The following is a 19,276-nucleotide window of genomic DNA, read 5'->3' as shown; positions in this document are numbered from 1 at the left end:
CGATAACGCCAGGTGGGTCTGGTCCCGGACTAGCTGTACCCACCGTTTTCTTTTTCAGGGTCAATATCAGAAATGCAGATCATCGGATGATAAATCCCAATAAAAGTCACGGCAAAAATCAAACCGAATCGAGCCGAACTAGCTTCTACCGAGGGTCATTACTCATTTATGTATTTGCTATTATATTTTTCAATTTGTCCGTCAATTAAGAGTAGAAACGAGAATGCATTGTTGCACGGGATTATCAAGATTTAGTCTTCGATTCATATTCTATCAACCATTTGCGGGTAATATTTGGGGGCATGATTATTTTGCTATCGTTGGGCTTCACATGTATATATGTACGCAACCTATCATGTCGATGTCCACCTTCGACATTGTATTTCAAGTTCGAATTCACTTGTAGTAATAGTGCATGTTTCTTGTTTGTGGTCGATGGGTTTTGGACTTCCAACATCTCGATGGAGCTAGTTTGGCAGGATTTGTCTCGTTTATAAAAATGGGTGGTGAGTAATTTTGAGTGAACATCTTCCCACGATTTTAGACCTTATGCCGAAAGAGTAGCCACTAACCACGTTAATGATCGCCCCTCGCCCTTTTCAAAATTAAAGAAAACTGGCTCTATACATAATGTCATACTTCAAAAGTCTTGAGAAAGAATGCGTTCTTCATAAAGTTGGGTTAGTCGAGTTTGAAAGCATAATAGATTTTTTCCTATTTTGGTTCAAACAAACATTATGTCTCGAACTCGATTATAATGATAACCTCGATATAGAGAAATTTCTTTTGTAATTCGATAGAGAGAGTCAACAACTTCGGCAAAAGTTTGCAAGATGTTAGAAAAATTGGAAGTTCAAAATCGATCAAATAAACGAGGCTGGGTGAGTCTAATAAAATTTGATAATCTAAAAGTAATCGATAACTTCAATGAAGAATAGTTGATAACTCTCACAAAATTAAGGTTGGTGATCTCGTCCAAGAGCGGATACTTTTAACATGTCGATTAGTTATATTAATGATAAAAGTTGATAACCTAAAAGTAATTGATCTCATATTTTTCCTAATGAAACGAGAGAATCGTCTATGCTTTTTGGGGATAAACGAGAGTACCCTTGAATCCTTAGTGCTCAGTTAAGAGGTAATCTCACCAAAAGAAAGGAGCTTTCGCTCTTACGAGGCCTTCGCAAACTGTTCCCATCTTATGGGACGGGCTCTACAGATGCATTTCTTATTTTAACGTATCGGTGCCCGCACGCCTCACACTTCTAATTCCCCGTGTGTCATTTATCTTTATGAGGAAGAAAGAATACCGTTTAGAAGTTTAACATCCCAAGAATCCAGAAGTCCGGACGAGGTCTTAGATTAAGCTTTTTAACGACTTGCTTAGGTCGGGGTGCGGGGGTAAACGAAAGTAATAATTCAAAATGTGAGAGTGACCAAGATGTAGCTTACCCGGAATGGGCTTGAACCCGACCCGGTCCTTCACCGCCGCTTTTTGCGGGCCATTTCAGCCCGACCCATTACAGCTGCAGCCGGCAGAACTTCGGTCTGGTCTGGATAAACCCGAGGAGGAGTACTTCGCAATGTCTTCTTCTTCTTCTTCTTCTTCCTCGAGCTTGAACATCGTCGTCATCCATGGCAATTCGCTTCAGCTCGATCGAACTGATAATTTGCTCCAGCCCCTTTTGATGAAACTCGCGAGAATGCGCTAAAGTCGCGACCTTTCGAGCGTAATGCATCGGAAACCGTAGCCGAACGGCCCAGCGAATCGAAGTTCATTCCCCCTAGAACATGAGCAGCATCGACACTATGCTATCGTCTAGGGCTTTCTATGCCAAGCCGCGCGTATGCTCGAATGGGTTGTGCCCAATTCCGATTATCTCTCGGCGGGGACTAGAACGCTCGAGTTCCGTTCGAGGAATTCGGTTGCGGGCGGGAATAACTCGAAGGTTCTTCAAAGTTTCGTGCGAATCGAGCTCAGACTCGGCTCCTCCGAAAGGGGATGATTTTGTGGCTAGGGTTTTGAAGGAGAACCCTAGTCAGGCTGAGCCCAAGTACTTGGTAGGGGACAAGTTCTATACTTTGAAGGAAAAAGAGAACTTGAGCAAAAATGCTGATGTGGGTCTGTTTGAGATTTTGAGAAGGGCACTGGACACGAGAGGTAGACTGAAGAGAGGGAGTGATGAGGGTCAAAACAAGGTTGAGGCCGCCGCGAAAGAGGAGTCGGTGTACTTGAAAGACATACTGAGGGAGTACAGGGGGAAATTGTACGTCCCCGAGCAAGTCTTCGGCGAAGAGTTGTCCGAGGAAGAGGAGTTCGACAGGAATTTGGAGGCATTGCCCAAGATGAGCTTGGAGGATTTCAGGAAAGCTATGGAAAGTGATAAAGTCAAGTTGTTGACTTCGAAGGAGGTTGCCGGCATTTCGACGGCTAGTGGGTTTAGGGATTTTATTGTAGAGTTGAAAGAGATCCCTGGGGATAGGAGTTTGCATAGAACTCGATGGTATATTTCCTTACTTGTAGTTTTCGCCACATATTTTGTTTCGAGGTCATTTTTTGGTTGTTGAGCCATGTAGCTGTTTGTAGGGCTATGAAGCTGAATCAGGGTGAAGCTCAAGCTCTTCTGGAGGAATACAATGGTCCGCAGTATGAAATAGAGAGGCAAACGATGGTAATTCAGTTAATTATTTGCTTCATAAGTTTTGTGCGTAAATGGGACTAGAGATGGTGAATTCCTCTGACCATTCATTCTTGCTGATAACATTTTCTGTAGTCTTGGGTGGGAAAGTTACCAGAATATCCTCATCCGGTGGCATCTTCCATATCAAGCAGAATGATGGTTGAGTTTGGGATGATCACAGCTGTTATGGCTGCTGCTGCAGTGGTAGTAGGGGGTTTTTTGGCTTCAGCAGTCTTTGCTGCTACCAGTTTCATCTTTGTCACGACAGTATATATTGTGTGGCCAATAGCAAGACCATTTCTCAAGCTCTTTCTCGGTCTTATCTTTAGCATTTTTGAGAGAGTGTGGGACAATGTTGTCGATCTATTCAGTGATGGAGGGATCTTCTCCAAATTTTACGAGTTTTACACATTTGGTGGTGTCTCGGCTAGCCTTGAAATGCTAAAACCAATAAGCATTGTTCTTTTGACTATGGTCCTTCTTGTACGTTTCACTCTGTCGAGAAGACCTAAGAACTTCAGGAAATGGGTACTACTCTTCTCTCGTCATTTTCGCTTGCTTGTAGTGTGATGCAATAGCAATGTTCTAGCGTCTGTTAACCATTAAATTCTTTGCGTGACATCGCTTGTCATTATGCAGGATCTATGGCAAGGAATTGATTTTTCAAGATCCAAAGCAGAAGCTCGTGTTGATGTTAGTTTCGTTTTGTAATTTGCATCCAAGCATTCTTTGCTGGTGTAGAATTTGGACTAATTTTTTAGAATGTTCTCTGTGGATGAAATATTCCAGGGTTCAACAGGAGTAAAGTTTGGTGATGTGGCAGGGATAGATGAGGCTGTGGAGGAACTTCAAGAGGTAATCACTCTTTTTCTATGGGTATTCACTTGTAAGAACAGCTAATTTATTGCTTTGTTCCTGACTGAATGATCCCTTTGAGTTATCTTTGACAAATGGTACAAGAGTTTTCTTTGGATAACTACTATTTAAAGACTTGAATCTAGCATTTTTTACTTGTTCAACACTTCCATGTATTCCCTGAGCTTTGGCAATTTTACATGATGAAAATATTGTTCTAGCAAATCATGCCTTACAAAGTTAGATAATCTAGATGCAGCATGTGTGATATTTGCATCTCTAACTAAATCTTTTGCTCGAAGGGTGAGTTCATACTGAAATTTCGAAATTATCATTGTTTGTAGCCTGAAACAGACACATAGACATTTTTGCATACATAAACGTGCAAACGATAGCGCTAACTAGAATCTCGTTTTAACCCCAAATTTCCTGTTTAGAACACATTATACTTAAGGGGCCTTACTTACTATAAAGTACTTTGCTCTTTCATGACATCAATATATTGTAATTCCATAATGTGCTTTTGATTTGTTACCATCATCCAGCAGAAGCTCACAGATTCCGTTTATTTTGCTGGTTAGTTAGTGAGGTACTTGAAGAATCCGGAACTATTTGATAAAATGGGAATCAAGCCTCCCCATGGTGTCCTTCTGGAGGGACCTCCTGGGTGTGGAAAGGTTGGTTTTATTTGGTTTCTCCTGCAAATACCTTTGGCTGTTCTCACCCTTTCTATTATTCTGCAGACGCTGGTTGCCAAAGCCATAGCTGGTGAAGCTGGCGTTCCATTTTATCAAATGGCTGGGTCTGAATTTGTTGAAGTTTTAGTCGGTGTCGGTTCTGCTCGTATCAGGGATTTATTCAAGAGAGCTAAGGTATTATATTGTCCATACTATTCGAGTAAAGGATTAATTCCTTAATTTAACAAATAGGCCTATACTGAGTTGAGGATCGTGGAATTTTGTTAACTTTTCGAAAGATTTTGATGTGATTGTTTGCTCTTTGTTGCGTCACTTATGTGACAGAGGTTAGCTTTCTCGTATGTTACACCCAACTTTATGGGCTGTTACCTTGTAACGTACATCCACTTGTCGAGTGGGTTGGTTCACCTGCTTTTGGAATTGTCAACATCCTTTTACCGCTTTAGTTTTAACTATTCTGATAGGTCTTCTGATTTCAAGGTTTATCTGTTTTTGCAGGTAAATAAGCCTTCAGTTATATTCATCGACGAAATTGATGCCCTAGCAACCAGGTTAGTCTTCTATCTGAGCCGGCTCTTGATTGATTGAACCCTTCCTGTCACATTTTTGTCATCTGGAAATTCCTCAGTTGCCTGTGATTTGGCAGGGACAGTTGTCACTGCAGTAGTAATTAAAGCTTGTCTATTGTGCATGGTAAGCCCATAACTGTTGCTTGTCTTCTTGTTTTGTCGTTTATCTTTGATCAGGCGTCAAGGAATCTTCAAGGAATCCACAGATCACCTGTACAACGCCGGAACTCAAGAAAGGGAAACTACATTGAATCAGCTTCTTATAGAGCTTGATGGGTTTGATACTGGAAAAGGTGTGATATTTCTGGCAGCTACAAACCGTAGGGACCTATTAGATCCTGCACTCCTTCGTCCAGGTCGTTTTGATCGTAAGGTTTGTTTCTGTTAGTAAATAGTAGCTGTACTTTATTTTAGCTACACTGAACCCCAAGGAGAAATTGAAATAAAAGGAAAAAGGAAAAAGCTTTGAGTTAAAACTCGTACTTGGTATTAAGGCTGTTCTTGATATTGGGTGTCTTGAGTTTTTAGAATTAGTAAGGTGGCTAACTGGACTATTTCATGTTTTAAACTTTTTTTTCTTTATTTTCGTATTGTGTGTATACTGCAGATTAAGATACGGCCCCCTAATGCAAAAGGGAGACATGATATTCTAAAAATTCATGCAAGCAAAGTAAAGATGTCAGAGACCATTGATTTATCGTCGTATGCACAGAATTTGCCAGGTAGCTATGTTTCTCAACTATTATCAATTTGTTGGTTCAATATCTGATATGTGTTTGAATTATTGATAGGATGGAGCGGAGCACAATTGGCTCAGCTTGTCCAAGAGGCTGCTCTAGTGGCAGTTAGGAAAGGACACGGATCAATTCTTCGATCAGATATGGACGATGCAGTCGATAGACTCACTGTTGGACCAAGACGTGTTGGAATAGAGTTAGGTCATCAAGGACAATGTAGGAGAGCTACCACTGAAGTAGGAGTTGCGATGACTTCTCATCTTCTGAAGAGATACGAGAACGCCGATGTCGAGTGCTGTGATCGGATTTCAATCATCCCTCGTGGAGAGGTCCTCTTTCTGTTCCCAAGTCCTCTGTATCCTGTTTTCTTCTTTCACAAGGACTTGAGACTTCAGCATGTTCATTTCCTGGAACAACTCATTATGTTGGATGCTTACCTGCTGGTGCCATTAGCTACCAGGCAATCAGTATTATCATCGGATTTGCTATATTATTTTCCTTTGAAGCTTTATTTAGGGCTCCTCTTATTACTGAATGGTTGACTTGTGAACATGCAGACATTATCTCAAGTTGTCTTTCATCGACTTGATGACGAAAAATATATGTTTGAGCGCCGGCCACAACTGCTTCATCGCCTTCAGGTATGACACTCTCTTTGGCTAGTAGGCAGCTGGTGTATCTTCCCTTCCTCTTATTTCTATTAATAGATTAAATTGAATTGTGTCCTTATCCTGCTGTATTCGAACTATAGGTTTTGCTTGGAGGACGTGCAGCCGAAGAGGTTATTTATGGACGGGATACATCAAGAGCATCCGTTGGGTATCTTGCAGATGCTTCTTGGCTTGCTCGTAAAATTTTGACAATGTCGGTCCCTTGTGCTGTAATCAGTGAATTTCCTTTTCGAACATGTCATGGTGTTTAATACGGGGTTGTTCCGTGCTCCATTAACAGATGGAATTTGGAGAATCCGATGGTCATCCATGGCGAGCCACCTCCTTGGAGAAAGAACGTCAAATTTGTTGGACCGAGGCTGGACTTTGAAGGATCGCTCTATGACGACTACGGTTTGATTGAACCGCCAATAAATTTCAACTTGGACGATCAGGTTGCTCAAAGGACTGAAGAGCTCATACGCGACATGTATGGAAGGACTGTTTCTCTGCTCAGGAGGCACCATGCGGCCCTGCTCAAAGCTGTGAAGGTAAAATACACGATGTGATCTGAGTACTTGTTTTAGATTTTTCAGTATCTTCAAATCTTGGGGCCAAATGAAACTAGAGTCGAGCTAAATTGTGAGGGATGCTGAGTGTGTGGACTTATTTGTTTCATGCTCTTATAAGATAGTACTAATCCTGAGCCCTTTGGATCTGTATTTTAGGTTCTCCTCAACCAGGAAGAAATCAGTGGAGAGGAAATTGACTTCATTCTGAATAAATATCCTCCACAAACACCTGTGAGCCTTCTCTTGGGGGAGGAAAATCCGGGAAGTCTTCCGTTCTTCAAACAAGAAGCAAGTGATTTGGAGTACGCGCTTGTATCTCAGTCAAAAGAACAAAGCCTGTGAAACATTATGTGGCCTGGCTCAATACAGTAGATCCCTTGATGGGTGTGAGAGAGGACTCTCCAGTGAGTGATTTCCTCGTCTCATATGAAAGGTTGCATTCAGAAATAGCGTGAATGACAAGAGCATGGCGATTTTCATCGCGCTCAGTGTTTATTTGCTTCAGCTCAGTCCATGAAAAGAGAGGAACGTGTGACCTAAGAGAACTGTCAGCCACTTCTGTGTCAGTATTCAGAAATGAGATGGTTATCTGGCGCTTAAGATTCTTGTAGCTGTTAGAGTATTTATGAGTTTTATAAGGGGAAGGACAGCAGTTGTTTAAGTAAAATGATAACATAAGTGAAAGACAAACCACTTGTTCATTTTTGTAAATGATTTACAGGAATTGTTCATCAGAAGATTTGTTTTGGTCAGTAGGATATTGTACCAGCTCAAGTCTAGTTTTCTAGATGACTCCTGAATTCTCTGCTAATGCCTGTTGAGTTGCATTTGGGAGAAGATTGAATCATCCAAAAGTGAACCGACAACGGAACTTAAAATTCTACCAATGCAAATGAAGAAATGGGGAAAAATAAACAGCTTCAAATTCAACCATGTAGTTTCTTTTCCTCTAATATTGATAAACCATCCAAGGAATTAGGTACAACATTATTTGCTGTCTTGCAGAGCTGTTACTTTTTTGTTTGCCGGTAGCAGAGCAGTTAAAAGCATAGAAATTCAAGACTCAAAGATAATGTGTATATTTGTTGATGTTAAGTGCAAACCAAAAGAAAGTAGTAAACAAGAAAGATACAGTGATCATCACCAAACCCTGCAGTCCAAGCATCAGAAACCGACGTAGCTAAGACAAGGACAGGCGATATTCGTTCATCCCTTCAGTTTCTTCTCTTCCAGCTTTTCGGGCATCCCAGGAGACTAGTAGGATCGTGAACTTGTATGGCCATCATGATGGGAGAGGTGATATTACCTCTTGACTTTCCTCCGATCTCGCCCTTTCTTGCTGTAGAATTCATCGGTAGCTTACCCAGTTCGAAACATGTTGATGCTTCAAGAACTAAAAAATATGCAATAGAATTCCAGTAATTCCTAAATTGTCACCATCAACCCTAATAGGAAGTGATTATTGGAGAGAGAGAGCTACGGCTTAAAACTCATTTTATTTCAGCTTCACTATTATAACCAAAAATTCAGGGCTAGTTCACAAAAACAGGAAAAAAAAGGAAGTCACAGCCACACTTTATGATCTGGATATCCACAAAATGTCAGGCTTTTCAATAAGAATTCAAAGCTTTCAAGATTAACCGAGAAATTCACTCGTGTGATTGAAGCACCAAAAACAAGGGAATAGGCATAAACAAAATCACAACAAACCATTCAAGCATAAGTGGAAATGATAGTTGTAAGTAAAAATAAACAATACGGGCAGGTTGTCCGACGATGGATTAGGAAAATTCACAAACCCAGACCCCAGAGGGGAGTAAAAGAAAAGAAAAGTGCAACACCGTTGAGGCTAAGGAAATGAGGTCGAAACAGGAGGTCTTATCTTTGCTAAGCACTATCCAGGATTGCATTTGCACATTAGCTATACTTGTACGTCGTTGCTTGTCAAAACTAAAGTTGTCCTACAAAACACAGCAAATTACAGATTTCGCTGCACTGAAGGAAGATTTGATTTCTCCACTTATAAGGAGCATATTAAGACTACCTGCATAGGAGAACCTAAAAATTAATTTGGTATATATGCGAGTACAGACTCCAAATGGATGTCATCCTCAGAGCTAGACGTTCTGTTTGGACACTGACCTAAACCAGAAGAATTTCTTAATCCTCATGCCTGGAAATTAATGCTCGAACTTACAAATGAGCCAACATTCAGTTTCAAACACTCAAAGCCATTTGATCCAAACTAAAAACAACATTGACTAAAAATAATCCAGCAGTCATCAATAATCACTTAGGTGACCCTCCAGCAACGCCGTAAAATTCATAAAACCTCAGAGATGAAGGCAGACAAAATGAATGCCTTTACCTTGACTCTGATTCATCACCAGTTGCAGAACCGCCTCTTCCAAAAGCAACCTCATCCATGCTTTGCCCACGCCGGCGATATCGTCCACCAGATGCTACAAATCCAGGACAAGGCCTGTAAGCCTTTATTGGCCACCAACCAAAGCCTGGGACCGTCGCAATGCCACCTTGTATCCTCCCCTCTCCATTGCATCCCCTCTCCAGTTCCTCTCTCCCGCAGGCCTTGCAACCCCTGCACAGGGAAGTAATTATTCAGCATGATCCTGAAATTCTTGAACTTTGCAAATTAGTATCTGGTGATGGAGGAGCAGATCGACAGATTAGAGTCAAAATTTTCACCACAAGATTTAACAAGCATAGGCAAGGATGACATGCTTTCGCAACAAGCAATGAGTCAAGACAACGAATCAAGACAGGATCACAGGCATTATGTAAAGTACATTTACACATAGGTTTCAATTTAACTCGGCTATAACAAAGAATCTACAGTCAACAGAACTGCAAGTTCCTAGTTTGGTACCCTCTTCCCATTGAACCAGATAACAACGAAAGGTCCACCCGACAAACAAAGAAAGATTGATGGCAAACACGAGGTACAATTCGTCTCTCGGCTAGATGAACTACCAACTACCAAGCACCTTGTGGTGCTATAATCTGCACTACTTAAGCATAATTTGAGAGCTCCAATCATTTCATGCAGCTAACTTATAATTAGTGAAAATTGAACCACATGCTGCCGTTCCACTGCCACCGTTGCCGCCGCCGCGGCCACCTGCTGATTACATACTCCAGCAACAGGCAATGGCCTCTGTCACCATCTCTTTCTGGTCACTTTATGACCACCAGCAAGGCACTGAGTGTAAATCGCGAGAGAGAAAGAAAAAGGGTGGGGAGGGAAGATACCTCAGAGGAGAGACGTCGCCGCCTTCAACGGTGGAGTCCGGCTGGAGAGGAGCGGAGTCAGGCGGCGGCGGCGGCGGGGGAGGAGGAGGGAGGCCGTCTTCCACGACGGAAGAAGAAGCCGAAGCAGAAGAGGCGGAGAGGTCGAGCTGTGTAGGAGCACGACGGATGCGATTCGACGGCACCCACAAATCCGATCGCGAAGCTCCGCGGTTGAAGCAGTGGCGGTGACACGGCGGAGCTGCGAACATTGCCATCGCCATCCTCTCTCTCTCTCTCTCTCTCTCTCTCTCTCTCTCTCTCTCTCCGTGCGCCCCTGAGTGTGCAGGAAAGAGAGATGATAATGGCCACTCGCAAGTCACCAGCCTCTTCACTTCTCATACTGATATTTTAAAAGAGAAGAGAAAATAACGTAAACAATGTTCCCTCTAAAATTTTAATTTATTTAATTTAATTCGTGAATTATTTAATATAGTTTTTTTCCATTTGTTCAGACGACTAATTAGACGTTGTTTGATGATGTAAATTATTGTATCCTGATCTTGAGAAAAAAAAATATTTCATGTGTAACTTTTTTTTTGTGGTCCATTGTTCAAACTTAACACATTAAAAGCCACGTCAGCTGATTACGTTAACTTGCATTAATGGAAGGACGGCACTAAATATTTTCATATAGTTTAGAGACTAACTTGAACAATAATTCAAGGATTATATTGAATAAATTAAAAGTCTAGGGACTGCATTGCATATTGAATCGAATTTAGAGATTATTGGTGCCATTTTTCCTTAACGAAAGACATTGTAATTCATGTATGCGTTTGATAAAATATATAACAAAGAACAACAGGTGTGAAAAACTCTTAGAGAAATATGTCACTGATCTCAACTTGAAGATTGCAACACCATCATAAGACGAGTCACGTGTTAAATCATTACTAAAAGCTTCTCAATTCTTTGAAACAAATTTACGTTTACTTTTATAAGGTACACGAACGGTTTAACATTTTCTTTCCACTTTTGATCTCAAATTCACTTGTGTAGAAAAGGTTTCGCACAAAATTAGAATAATACGTGTAGAACCAATCCAACATCGCTTGCGAAAATAATCATTAGGGCTATATACCCGACATGCTCACCAGTTCGGCTTTTATAGGAAAAAAAAATTATTTCAGGTGCCAGCCAGTCCATATGATGCTCTTAAAAAAAATCCTTCTTACGAAATGGCTGGCACAGATAAGTTTTCCGAATTTCGACCGACGATAAAAAGGCAAGAAATCTTAGCCTAGTCGCATGAGATGGATACACTCATTAATGGGTTTGCTCTTGTGAAGAAAATAATTTCTAAAGCTCGTGGAATTATATGATCCCTAAACTTTGGCTCAATATACAATATAATCCATGAACTTTTAATTTGTTCAATATGGTCCCGAACTATAACCCAATATGCAATATGGTCCATGAACTTTTAATTTGTTCAATGTCGTCCATGAACTTTTAGTACATATTCAGTTTAGTCCCTGAACTATATGAAAATGTTCAATGTAGTCATTCCATTAAATCATGTTCAGGGACTACATTGAACATTTTCATATAGTTCAAGGACTACATTGAACATGTACCAAAAGAGTAGGGACCATATTTAATAAATTAAAATTTCAGGGACCACATTGAACATTAGGCTAAAGTTCAAAGACGATATTGAATAAATTAAAAGTTCAAAGACCACGTTACATATTGAGCCAATATTCAAGGGCTATTTGTGGCATTTTGAGAAATATATAAGAGAAAAACATCGAGTCCTCTCCCGCTCATTTCTTCTTCGCTTCCGTCTCTCTCTCTTTCGCACAAGAACGCAGAGACGATGATTGCAGCTATGCAGCAGCTGATCGCAATGACCGTGCGCGAAGTGCTGCAGGAGTCAGATGCCGACGAGATGACCGAGCACCAGCTGCGGATGGAGGTGTCCAGGAGGCTCGGGGTCGACCTCTCGCTCCCGAAGCACAAGGCGATCGTGAGCCAGGCCATGCAGTCGTTCCTCGAAGAGGAGGAACGAGCTCGGGAGGACGACGGCGAAGCGAGCGAGGATGAAGTTCCGGAGTATACTGACTCCGGCGACCTCATTGTCTGCAACGTGAGCATGTTTCTCTCGATCTCCATGCATTAATCCGTTTTTTTCCGTTAGATTGTGACGCTGGAGAGATTTGGAACTCTTCAGTTCCTTCAGGAGAACTTCATCCATTCACCTCGCTTAGTCTCTCTCTTTTCGGCTTGAGCTACTGCGATGCTTGATGCAGTGGAATGTGATAATTCTCCTTTCTCTGATCGGAGTCGATTAAGCTCGTGAGATGATGTTCGCGTGGCCAACTTCGATAAAAGAAAAAAAAAATTTCCGCTTTGTCGAATTGAATGAACCTACACGTTCTTCTACTAAACATCGATGACTTGCTGAACCATCTTAATCCATGGCGACCTTGTTTTGTTTCCTTGGCATTTGTTCACAGCTATCTAGGAACAGGAAAGTGACAGTCGGCAACTTCAAAGGAAAGACTCTGGTGTCGATGAGGGAATACTACAATAAAGACGGGAAAGAGCATCCTTCGCGTAAGGGTAAGCCATTTACACGCTTCGATTTCTCATGCGGTTTTGCTGTAGTTTAATCTTCATTTTCCAAACTGCGATGATCACCTGCGGAATGTTCTTTGAGTCCTTATCGTGAATTAGTCTCGATGATATACATCTGTTTCCACGCCGATGGGATGCTTTTGCTATTTAAGTGCGACGTATGCGTTTTATTGTTACATATTGGATCCTCCAGAAGATTAAGTTCTCACAGAATGAAGAGGTATTCCTTGAGAGCATTGGAGAATAGGCAATGTACGAGTTGAGAGACTTTCATCGGTCCATAAACACCCCCACGTATCTTGGTTAAGGTGCAATGTAGGAATTGTGAAATTAGAGTAATATGCTAATAGCGCAAGAGGAAAGAACTGGAGCAGAAGCTTCAAGCAGTTGACCGATATACAGTTAAGACAATAGACAGTGGATTTTGGATTTCCCCCATGACATTTTCGCAATTGATCATCACTGTTATAAAAGGTGAACGGATTTCCTAGCTAGGCGGGGACTTTGAATCACTTCGTCTTGGATGTTGCCATTGATGTTTTGTATTTCTTAGAATGAATTTTTGGATTTGTGAGCACAAAGCTTGTTCTATCTTACTACGTCGGAATTTGCCGATACCGCTTGTTTTCCTTTTCTCCTGATAAGCATATTTGCACCAGTGCCGATCCTAGGCTGATTTCAGATTTGCATCACAAAAGCCTTTGACGATTAAGCTTAAGCAATGCCATGAAGAAGCTTTGCATGCATGCATATGAGAGTCTTTAGCTGACACGCTTGCCCGGTGGTGTCTTTTCTAGAACTGATCTCTCTCTAGCTTTTTCTTACATATGTTTGATGGTAACAAGAGGGTTTATCCTTCATCTTTTGATTGGGGCAATTCTCATGTGCTTTCCTCTCCTTCGCGTCCGCAGGCATAAGCTTGACCAACAACCAGTGGTCACTCCTCAGGAACAAGGTGCCCGCCATAGAAGCGGCCATCAAGAAGATGACACCCGGCTCCTAGGGAGACTGCTTCATTCAGATCAAGATTTCAGACTCGTCCCATTTAAAACTTTAGCCTCCATCAATTGCCATTTATATTTGAAACCGACTATTACAGCTCTGCTTTGAGCTCCATAAATTTGCTGCGTGATATGAGTACATGCTGATACAGGCCGCAAGGACACCGGAAGTAGCATTGTCGCCTGTGTATACTTTATATACGATACGACTGATGTCTAGTATCGAGCTCTTCTGCGATCTTCATTCACTTATGATACTTGTTTTGGTCCCTTTTCTGGGGAAATAAATTCGAATTGACCTTCATTTCATCGAATGCAGTAGAATCAAGGTGATGCATTTCTCCTGAAACTGCCATATCTTGCACGTCTCTCGCCAGCTTAGAGAAGCTGCAAATGATTTGATCACAGCTCATTATTACTCACAAAATTTCAGATTTTAAAAATATTCTTCTCCGTCCATATATAGTTTCTTCATAATATGTCAATACCATCTTTCCCTTAATTAATAAACGAGAATATTTTGCAATTCACAAAATATTTCGGATGTCAATTTTTTTTTCCACACACGCAAGGCTTGTGTACTTCTATTAATCTCTACGATTACACTAAGTCCATGTACAGATTTTCCCGATGCATTATCTTCCTTGTAACACTCGGTCCAACAAGGGCGGGGAGTGGTTGCCGGGACTAGAGGGCCCAGACAAAGAGCGGCTTCTGGCAAGCCTCTAGGATGGCGAAGGGGCAGTAATATACCGAATTGTACATTGAACAGGAGAGGGCGATTCTAAGATTTATATGTGAAAATTGAAATAAACCTCAAATGCGCCTTTTGAGATAATGACAATGCTTAGCTTTGAACTCCAAAGATAAGCGTGCTCAGGTGAGAGCACTTCTAGGATGGGTAACTTCCTAGGAAGGTACCTACATGTGCGCCAAAGGACAAAATTGTAAGGTTCGGCATGAAACGGGGCAAAGCGGACAATACTTGAGTTAATCCACGGATGTCACTTCCTTTCTCCGGTACTCCCAATGTCTAGGCAAATCTCGACCAATCATTTATGGAAATGGAAGTTCTTATCGGACGTCGAGCACCGCACGAAATGAAAATTTCTCGACCCGATGAGAAGGGTTTATACTATACGACCATTCAGCTTCCATGGCAGTTTCTTATGGAGAGGAGCGCTGCTAATTTGAAAGAACATGTCAAAACTCAAAAGTGCTCCAATGGCGGCACAATGGCCGAACACAGTCCAATTGAGAGGTCCAAAATTGCTGGGTTTTCGCAGTTAACTTCGATATTTTGGTCAGCAATAGCTGAATATAACGAAGAAAGATGTCATTTTCTACTAATAAATTGAGAAAAATCAAATCCTTAAATCCGCATTCTTTTCGAAATTTTATCCCGTAACCCTAGATAATTATGGTGAGAAAATCACTATCATATCAAATTTGTTAGGGAAGCGCGAAGATTCATCTCCATGATCTTCGAAAATCGCTCTTTTCTTATCTCTCCACACGTTGATTCTCGAGGCCGACCTGGATCATCCCACCACCATTCAATCTTCTTGAGGTTTACAAATCGTTTCGACCCCACCACCGCCGCTTACTACCAAAAGACCATTCAGATAACCCACCGATCCGCCACCACACACTCCGTCCTCCCGCCACCACGTCCCCATCCGTCCTCCTCCTCCTCTAATCCAATCACACATGCATTAACTCTAAACCCACCACCCCCCCCCCACGCACGCCGGAGAAAACAAGAGGTGGGAAAACCCAGCACCAACCTCCATCGGACATCGCCGTCGCCATGGGCTGCGCCTCCTCCAAGCGGACCGAGTCCAAGGTCGACGTCTACCGCCCCCCGCCCTCCAGCTTCGCCGTCTTCGACATCAACTCCATCGAGGAGCCGTGGCTCCTCGTCGACAAGAGCGACAAGGAACCAGAGAAGGACGGCGCTCCTCCTGCTCCGGACCGCCACGCCCCCGACGGCAAGCCCTCGCACGTGCCCGACCCTATTCTCCAGAAGCTCCGCACCCTCGAGTCGACCGAGTCCCCACAATCCTGGGTCGAGGTCAGCAAGGCCCTCGAGGACCTCAAGACGGCCGCTGCCGCCGCGCCGCCGCCGCCCCCTCCTAAGCCGCTGCCGCCTTCGGCGAACAATGGTGCGGGAGAGGCGGCGCAGAGGGACGGGGCGCCGCGGAAGAGCGTGTCGTTCCACACGCTCGAGGAGCTCGATGCGAAGCTGTCCACGAAGCCGGCGGAGCAGCCGCTGCGCAAGACCGAGTCGATGCGGAGCGACCCGAGGAGGAAGGTTGAGTCGCCAGTCGCGGCCGAGTCGAGGGCGGCCGAGTTGAGGGCGGCGGAGCCGGCGGCGGGGTTCAAGTCAGTGAAGAACAACATCTTCATCGTGAAAGACAGGCTGGAGCGAGAGAAGGAAGGTAAGATGGCCAATTACGACCGGATGCTGCTGAGCAAGCGGGACCCGCTGAGCGTGTTCCCGGAGAAGTGCCCGCCGCGTGGCGAAGACTCGCTGGTCATATACACGACGTCCATGCGCGGCGTCCGCCGCACGCACGAGGACTGCGCGCGCGCGAGGTCGATACTGGAGATCCACCGCGCGGTGTTCGACGAGCGCGACGTGGCGCTGCACGGCGAGTTCCTCAGCGAGCTGCGGGAGATCCTCGGGGGTGAGGAGGGGGTCGCGCCGGGGCCCGTGCCGTTGCCCCGCGTGTTCCTCAAGGGCCGGTACCTGGGGGGCGTGGAGGAGCTCGTGAAGCTGAACGAGACGGGCCGGTTCGGGAAGCTGCTGGCCTTCGCCGGGGTGGAGCGGGGACCCGGGAGGCTGGCGTGCGAGGGGTGCGGCGGGGGCCGGTTCGTGCCGTGCCTGGACTGCGGGGGGAGTTGCAAGGTGGTGGTGGAGGGCAGGAAGGAGAGGTGCGGCAAGTGCAACGAGAACGGGCTCGTGCACTGTCCCGTCTGTCTCTAGGGGCGCTCGTAGGAGTCATCATCATCGGCCGACCATAGTCATCGTTCCGGCGTCGATGTCGATGACGAAACACATCCTATCAAGCGATGATAATCCGACATCCGATGATCTCTTTCAGGAATTGGAGATCACAATGCCAAAACGCACCGTATCAAGTCTCACCAATTTTCCTCTTTATCTTTTGTACATAGTGGTGGGCATGTGCTTTGCTTTGTTCAGTTTGTTTTGTTTATCAGAAAGAAATGATCTTGATTTACTTGTTAAAAGTTTCATCACATCCGATAGAAAGGTTTCACTTTCTCTGTTAAATTTCATTTATTTTTTTGTCTCTCTTATATGTTATCTCTATGTTTTATCCCTTAACCAATCGCTAATCCGTTGTTTTAATTTATCTGGTGAGTTGAATTTGTTCTAATCTGGCTTACTATAGATGCGCGCAATGCAGAGAACTTGTGCGTAGGGGTAAGCACGGTTTCAGGGTAGAACCGGGAACCGAAAAACCGAACCGGCGGGTAAGGTTCGGTTCCCGGTTCTAGGGTGGGCGGTTCCGGTTCTCGGTTCCAATTTTTTAGGAACCGCCGGTTCCCGGTTCCGGAACCCGGAACCGGAACCGTACCCGGAACCGGAACCGACACTCTTCCTAGTAAAAAATAAAAATCCTAACTTTTCTTCACAAATTTCTCTCTCTCGGTTGCTCCTCCGTTGCGCCCTCTCTCCCACTCCCCACACCCATGACTCGACAAGACCCTCTCGCCTCTCCTCGCTCCGTTCGGCGTCCGCCTCGGCTCTTCCTCTGTCTTCATCAACCGCGGTCCGGCTCATCCACGGCGGATTTCCGATTCTGGGTTTTTTTGGTGACCAATCGAGCGGCCTGTGGCTGGAGGCGCAAGAAGGGAGCGAGCAAGGACAAGAGTAAGCGTCAGTTGACGCCCGCGCTCCCTCTGCCCACTCCTCCCCTCGCCAAGGCATGGGCTCGAACCCCTCGACTTCGATCATCGATGCGACCTCGAAATTTGACGTCTTTTCTTTGGGTGGTGTGGTTTCAGTTTCAGATCGGGCTATGCCAACTTTCGGTGACGGCGGATAAAGAGAGGAACATTGCCCATGCTCGCGACGCGATTCGGGAGGCCGTGGACAAGGGCGCTCAGCTTGTTCTCTTGCCCGTGAGTCTCTCTGCATTAGGTAGACTTAGCAGATGTTTAGGCAAATGTAGCCCGTGTTGAATGAAAAAGGTCATTGAGCATTTCGTGTAGCTGCGGAAAGTTTGGATGTGCCTCCTGATTGCAAAATGGGAAATTTATGGCTTACAAGAACTTTGTATACCTTATCAAATGCCCTTTTGTGAAGGCGTGCACTAGAAGAAAGAATGGATAAAAGCATCTTGAGCGGGCACGTGTCTGTTTCATCAGTTTTGGGTGACTTTCTGTGGCTAAGTTCTTATTGATGCTTATGTAATTGCTATGTTTTTATACTGCAAGCTTTGGCTTCCAGTAAAATCAGCCATATTTGCAGCCTGCGCCGTTCTATAAAAGGAGGGAAAAATCACGCAGCTTGCCTCATGGTTTTGTTGACTCTGTGCCAGGAAATATGGAACAGTCCCTATTCAAATGATAGCTTCCCTGTTTATGCTGAGGACATTGATGGAGGTTCATCTCCTTCAACTGCTATGTTATCTGAAGCTGCTAAGGCCTTGAAGGTTACCATAGTGGGCAGTTCAATCCCAGAAAGATGTGGTGATCGATTGTACAACGCTTGCTGTGTTTTTGGTTCCATTGGAGTGCTGAAAGCCAAGCACCGCAAGGTAACTTTTCTTTCCTTAAGTAACTATGTATGGAACATTTAGTTGCCTGAGTCTTCTGGTCTATCTGTTGTTTGAGTTGTTTTCTTTTCTTTTTGGCTCTATGCAGACGTTGGACGTATTGGTATAGGCATCTGTTATGATATTCGGCTTCAGGAATTGGCAATGATTTATGCTGCAAGAGGTAGGTTTCGTTTCCTCTTCGTCTATTTTGCATTTCCTACAATGTTGATTGCATCTTGGTGCTGGGGCTACCACGGCCCAGTCTATGCGAGTTCAAAGTAAGAAGATTTTTGACAGTAAACATGTATGTCTTAAGTGGTGGACCTTTGGATTGTTTTCCTTTGATTTATTTTCGTTTTATCCCTTCCAATGATTTTTAAGTTGAACATCAGCAAAGTAAGCCTTGCACAAAGGGGGCTTAGCTGTATAAATGCTTTTACGACATTGCGATATGTCCTCTATTGCTTTTTGTATAGAAGATATCTCTTTGCAATATTGAGGCCTAATTAGCTAGTTTTTGCCTCCTCCACTATTATATTATTTTAAGTTTCTTTCCTAGATTAATGAGGTTTGCTATTGGTGTTGCTAATTGGCCTTTTATTGACAATATCATTCTACTAAATATATTTGCACTGATCCATTGATAATAAAGTTATATGATGCTGAACTCTTGGTGTTTTCTATTCTGCATAAATGGATCTAGGTTGTTAGATAATATCCCCTTTCTACTAAGCGAAATATTGTTTTTTAATAACTAGTCATTGTTGCGTTTATTTTCGTTTTGTTTAATTAAAAACGAAATTAAAAAAAAAACCTGTTGGAACCCGGAACCGA

General features: G+C 43.6%; 5 protein-coding genes across 7 annotated transcripts; 4 read left to right on the top strand and 1 right to left on the bottom strand.

Moving 5' to 3' along the window:
- The first annotated feature begins 1,573 nt into the window (after positions 1-1,573).
- Positions 1,574-7,514, top strand: LOC115675487 (probable inactive ATP-dependent zinc metalloprotease FTSHI 1, chloroplastic). The gene is made up of 15 exons (XM_030598174.2): positions 1,574-2,504; positions 2,588-2,672; positions 2,775-3,209; positions 3,321-3,374; positions 3,471-3,536; positions 4,118-4,213; positions 4,280-4,408; positions 4,733-4,785; positions 4,981-5,176; positions 5,411-5,525; positions 5,595-5,869; positions 6,098-6,181; positions 6,292-6,404; positions 6,492-6,741; positions 6,919-7,514. Exons 1-15 carry the CDS (start codon positions 1,792-1,794, stop codon positions 7,102-7,104), a joined length of 2,850 nt encoding a protein of 949 aa, XP_030454034.1. The 5' UTR covers positions 1,574-1,791; the 3' UTR covers positions 7,105-7,514.
- Positions 7,515-7,681: 167 nt separating this feature from the next.
- On the bottom strand, positions 7,682-10,380 carry LOC115675488 (uncharacterized). Of its 3 annotated transcripts, none has more exons than XM_056318185.1 (3): positions 10,033-10,380; positions 9,131-9,361; positions 7,682-8,187 (listed from the first exon to the last, which is right to left on the bottom strand). In XM_056318185.1, exons 1-3 carry the CDS (start codon positions 10,290-10,292, stop codon positions 7,977-7,979), a joined length of 702 nt encoding a protein of 233 aa, XP_056174160.1. In that variant the 5' UTR covers positions 10,293-10,380; the 3' UTR covers positions 7,682-7,976. The 3 variants fall into 3 exon arrangements, with proteins under 3 accessions (XP_056174160.1, XP_030454035.1, XP_030454037.1); XM_030598175.2 differs by having other exon boundaries at positions 7,682-8,101; XM_030598177.2 differs by having other exon boundaries at positions 7,981-8,155.
- A 1,510-nt stretch (positions 10,381-11,890) lies between these two features.
- LOC130140081 (RNA polymerase II transcriptional coactivator KELP-like) lies at positions 11,891-13,654 on the top strand. The gene is made up of 3 exons (XM_056318452.1): positions 11,891-12,160; positions 12,531-12,636; positions 13,563-13,654. The coding sequence occupies exons 1-3, from the start codon at positions 11,891-11,893 to the stop codon at positions 13,652-13,654; spliced, it is 468 nt and encodes a 155-aa protein (XP_056174427.1).
- A 1,710-nt stretch (positions 13,655-15,364) lies between these two features.
- Positions 15,365-16,897, top strand: LOC130140012 (uncharacterized). Its single transcript, XM_056318184.1, has one exon. It carries the CDS (start codon positions 15,463-15,465, stop codon positions 16,639-16,641), a length of 1,179 nt encoding a protein of 392 aa, XP_056174159.1. The 5' UTR covers positions 15,365-15,462; the 3' UTR covers positions 16,642-16,897.
- Positions 16,898-17,290: 393 nt separating this feature from the next.
- On the top strand, positions 17,291-18,670 carry LOC115693415 (omega-amidase, chloroplastic-like). The gene is made up of 4 exons (XM_056318186.1): positions 17,291-17,606; positions 17,688-17,804; positions 18,224-18,442; positions 18,549-18,670. Exons 1-4 carry the CDS (start codon positions 17,373-17,375, stop codon positions 18,567-18,569), a joined length of 591 nt encoding a protein of 196 aa, XP_056174161.1. The 5' UTR covers positions 17,291-17,372; the 3' UTR covers positions 18,570-18,670.
- The last annotated feature ends 606 nt before the right edge of the window (positions 18,671-19,276 follow it).

Source organism: Syzygium oleosum, unplaced genomic scaffold (genome assembly GCF_021117445.2).
Source record: "Syzygium oleosum isolate NSW1041296 unplaced genomic scaffold, Sole_v2.1 Sole_v2.15, whole genome shotgun sequence".
NCBI lineage: Eukaryota > Viridiplantae > Streptophyta > Magnoliopsida > Myrtales > Myrtaceae > Syzygium > Syzygium oleosum.
The sequence above is the reverse complement of the archived record's forward strand: the minus strand, read 5'-3'. Positions and strand labels throughout refer to the sequence as shown.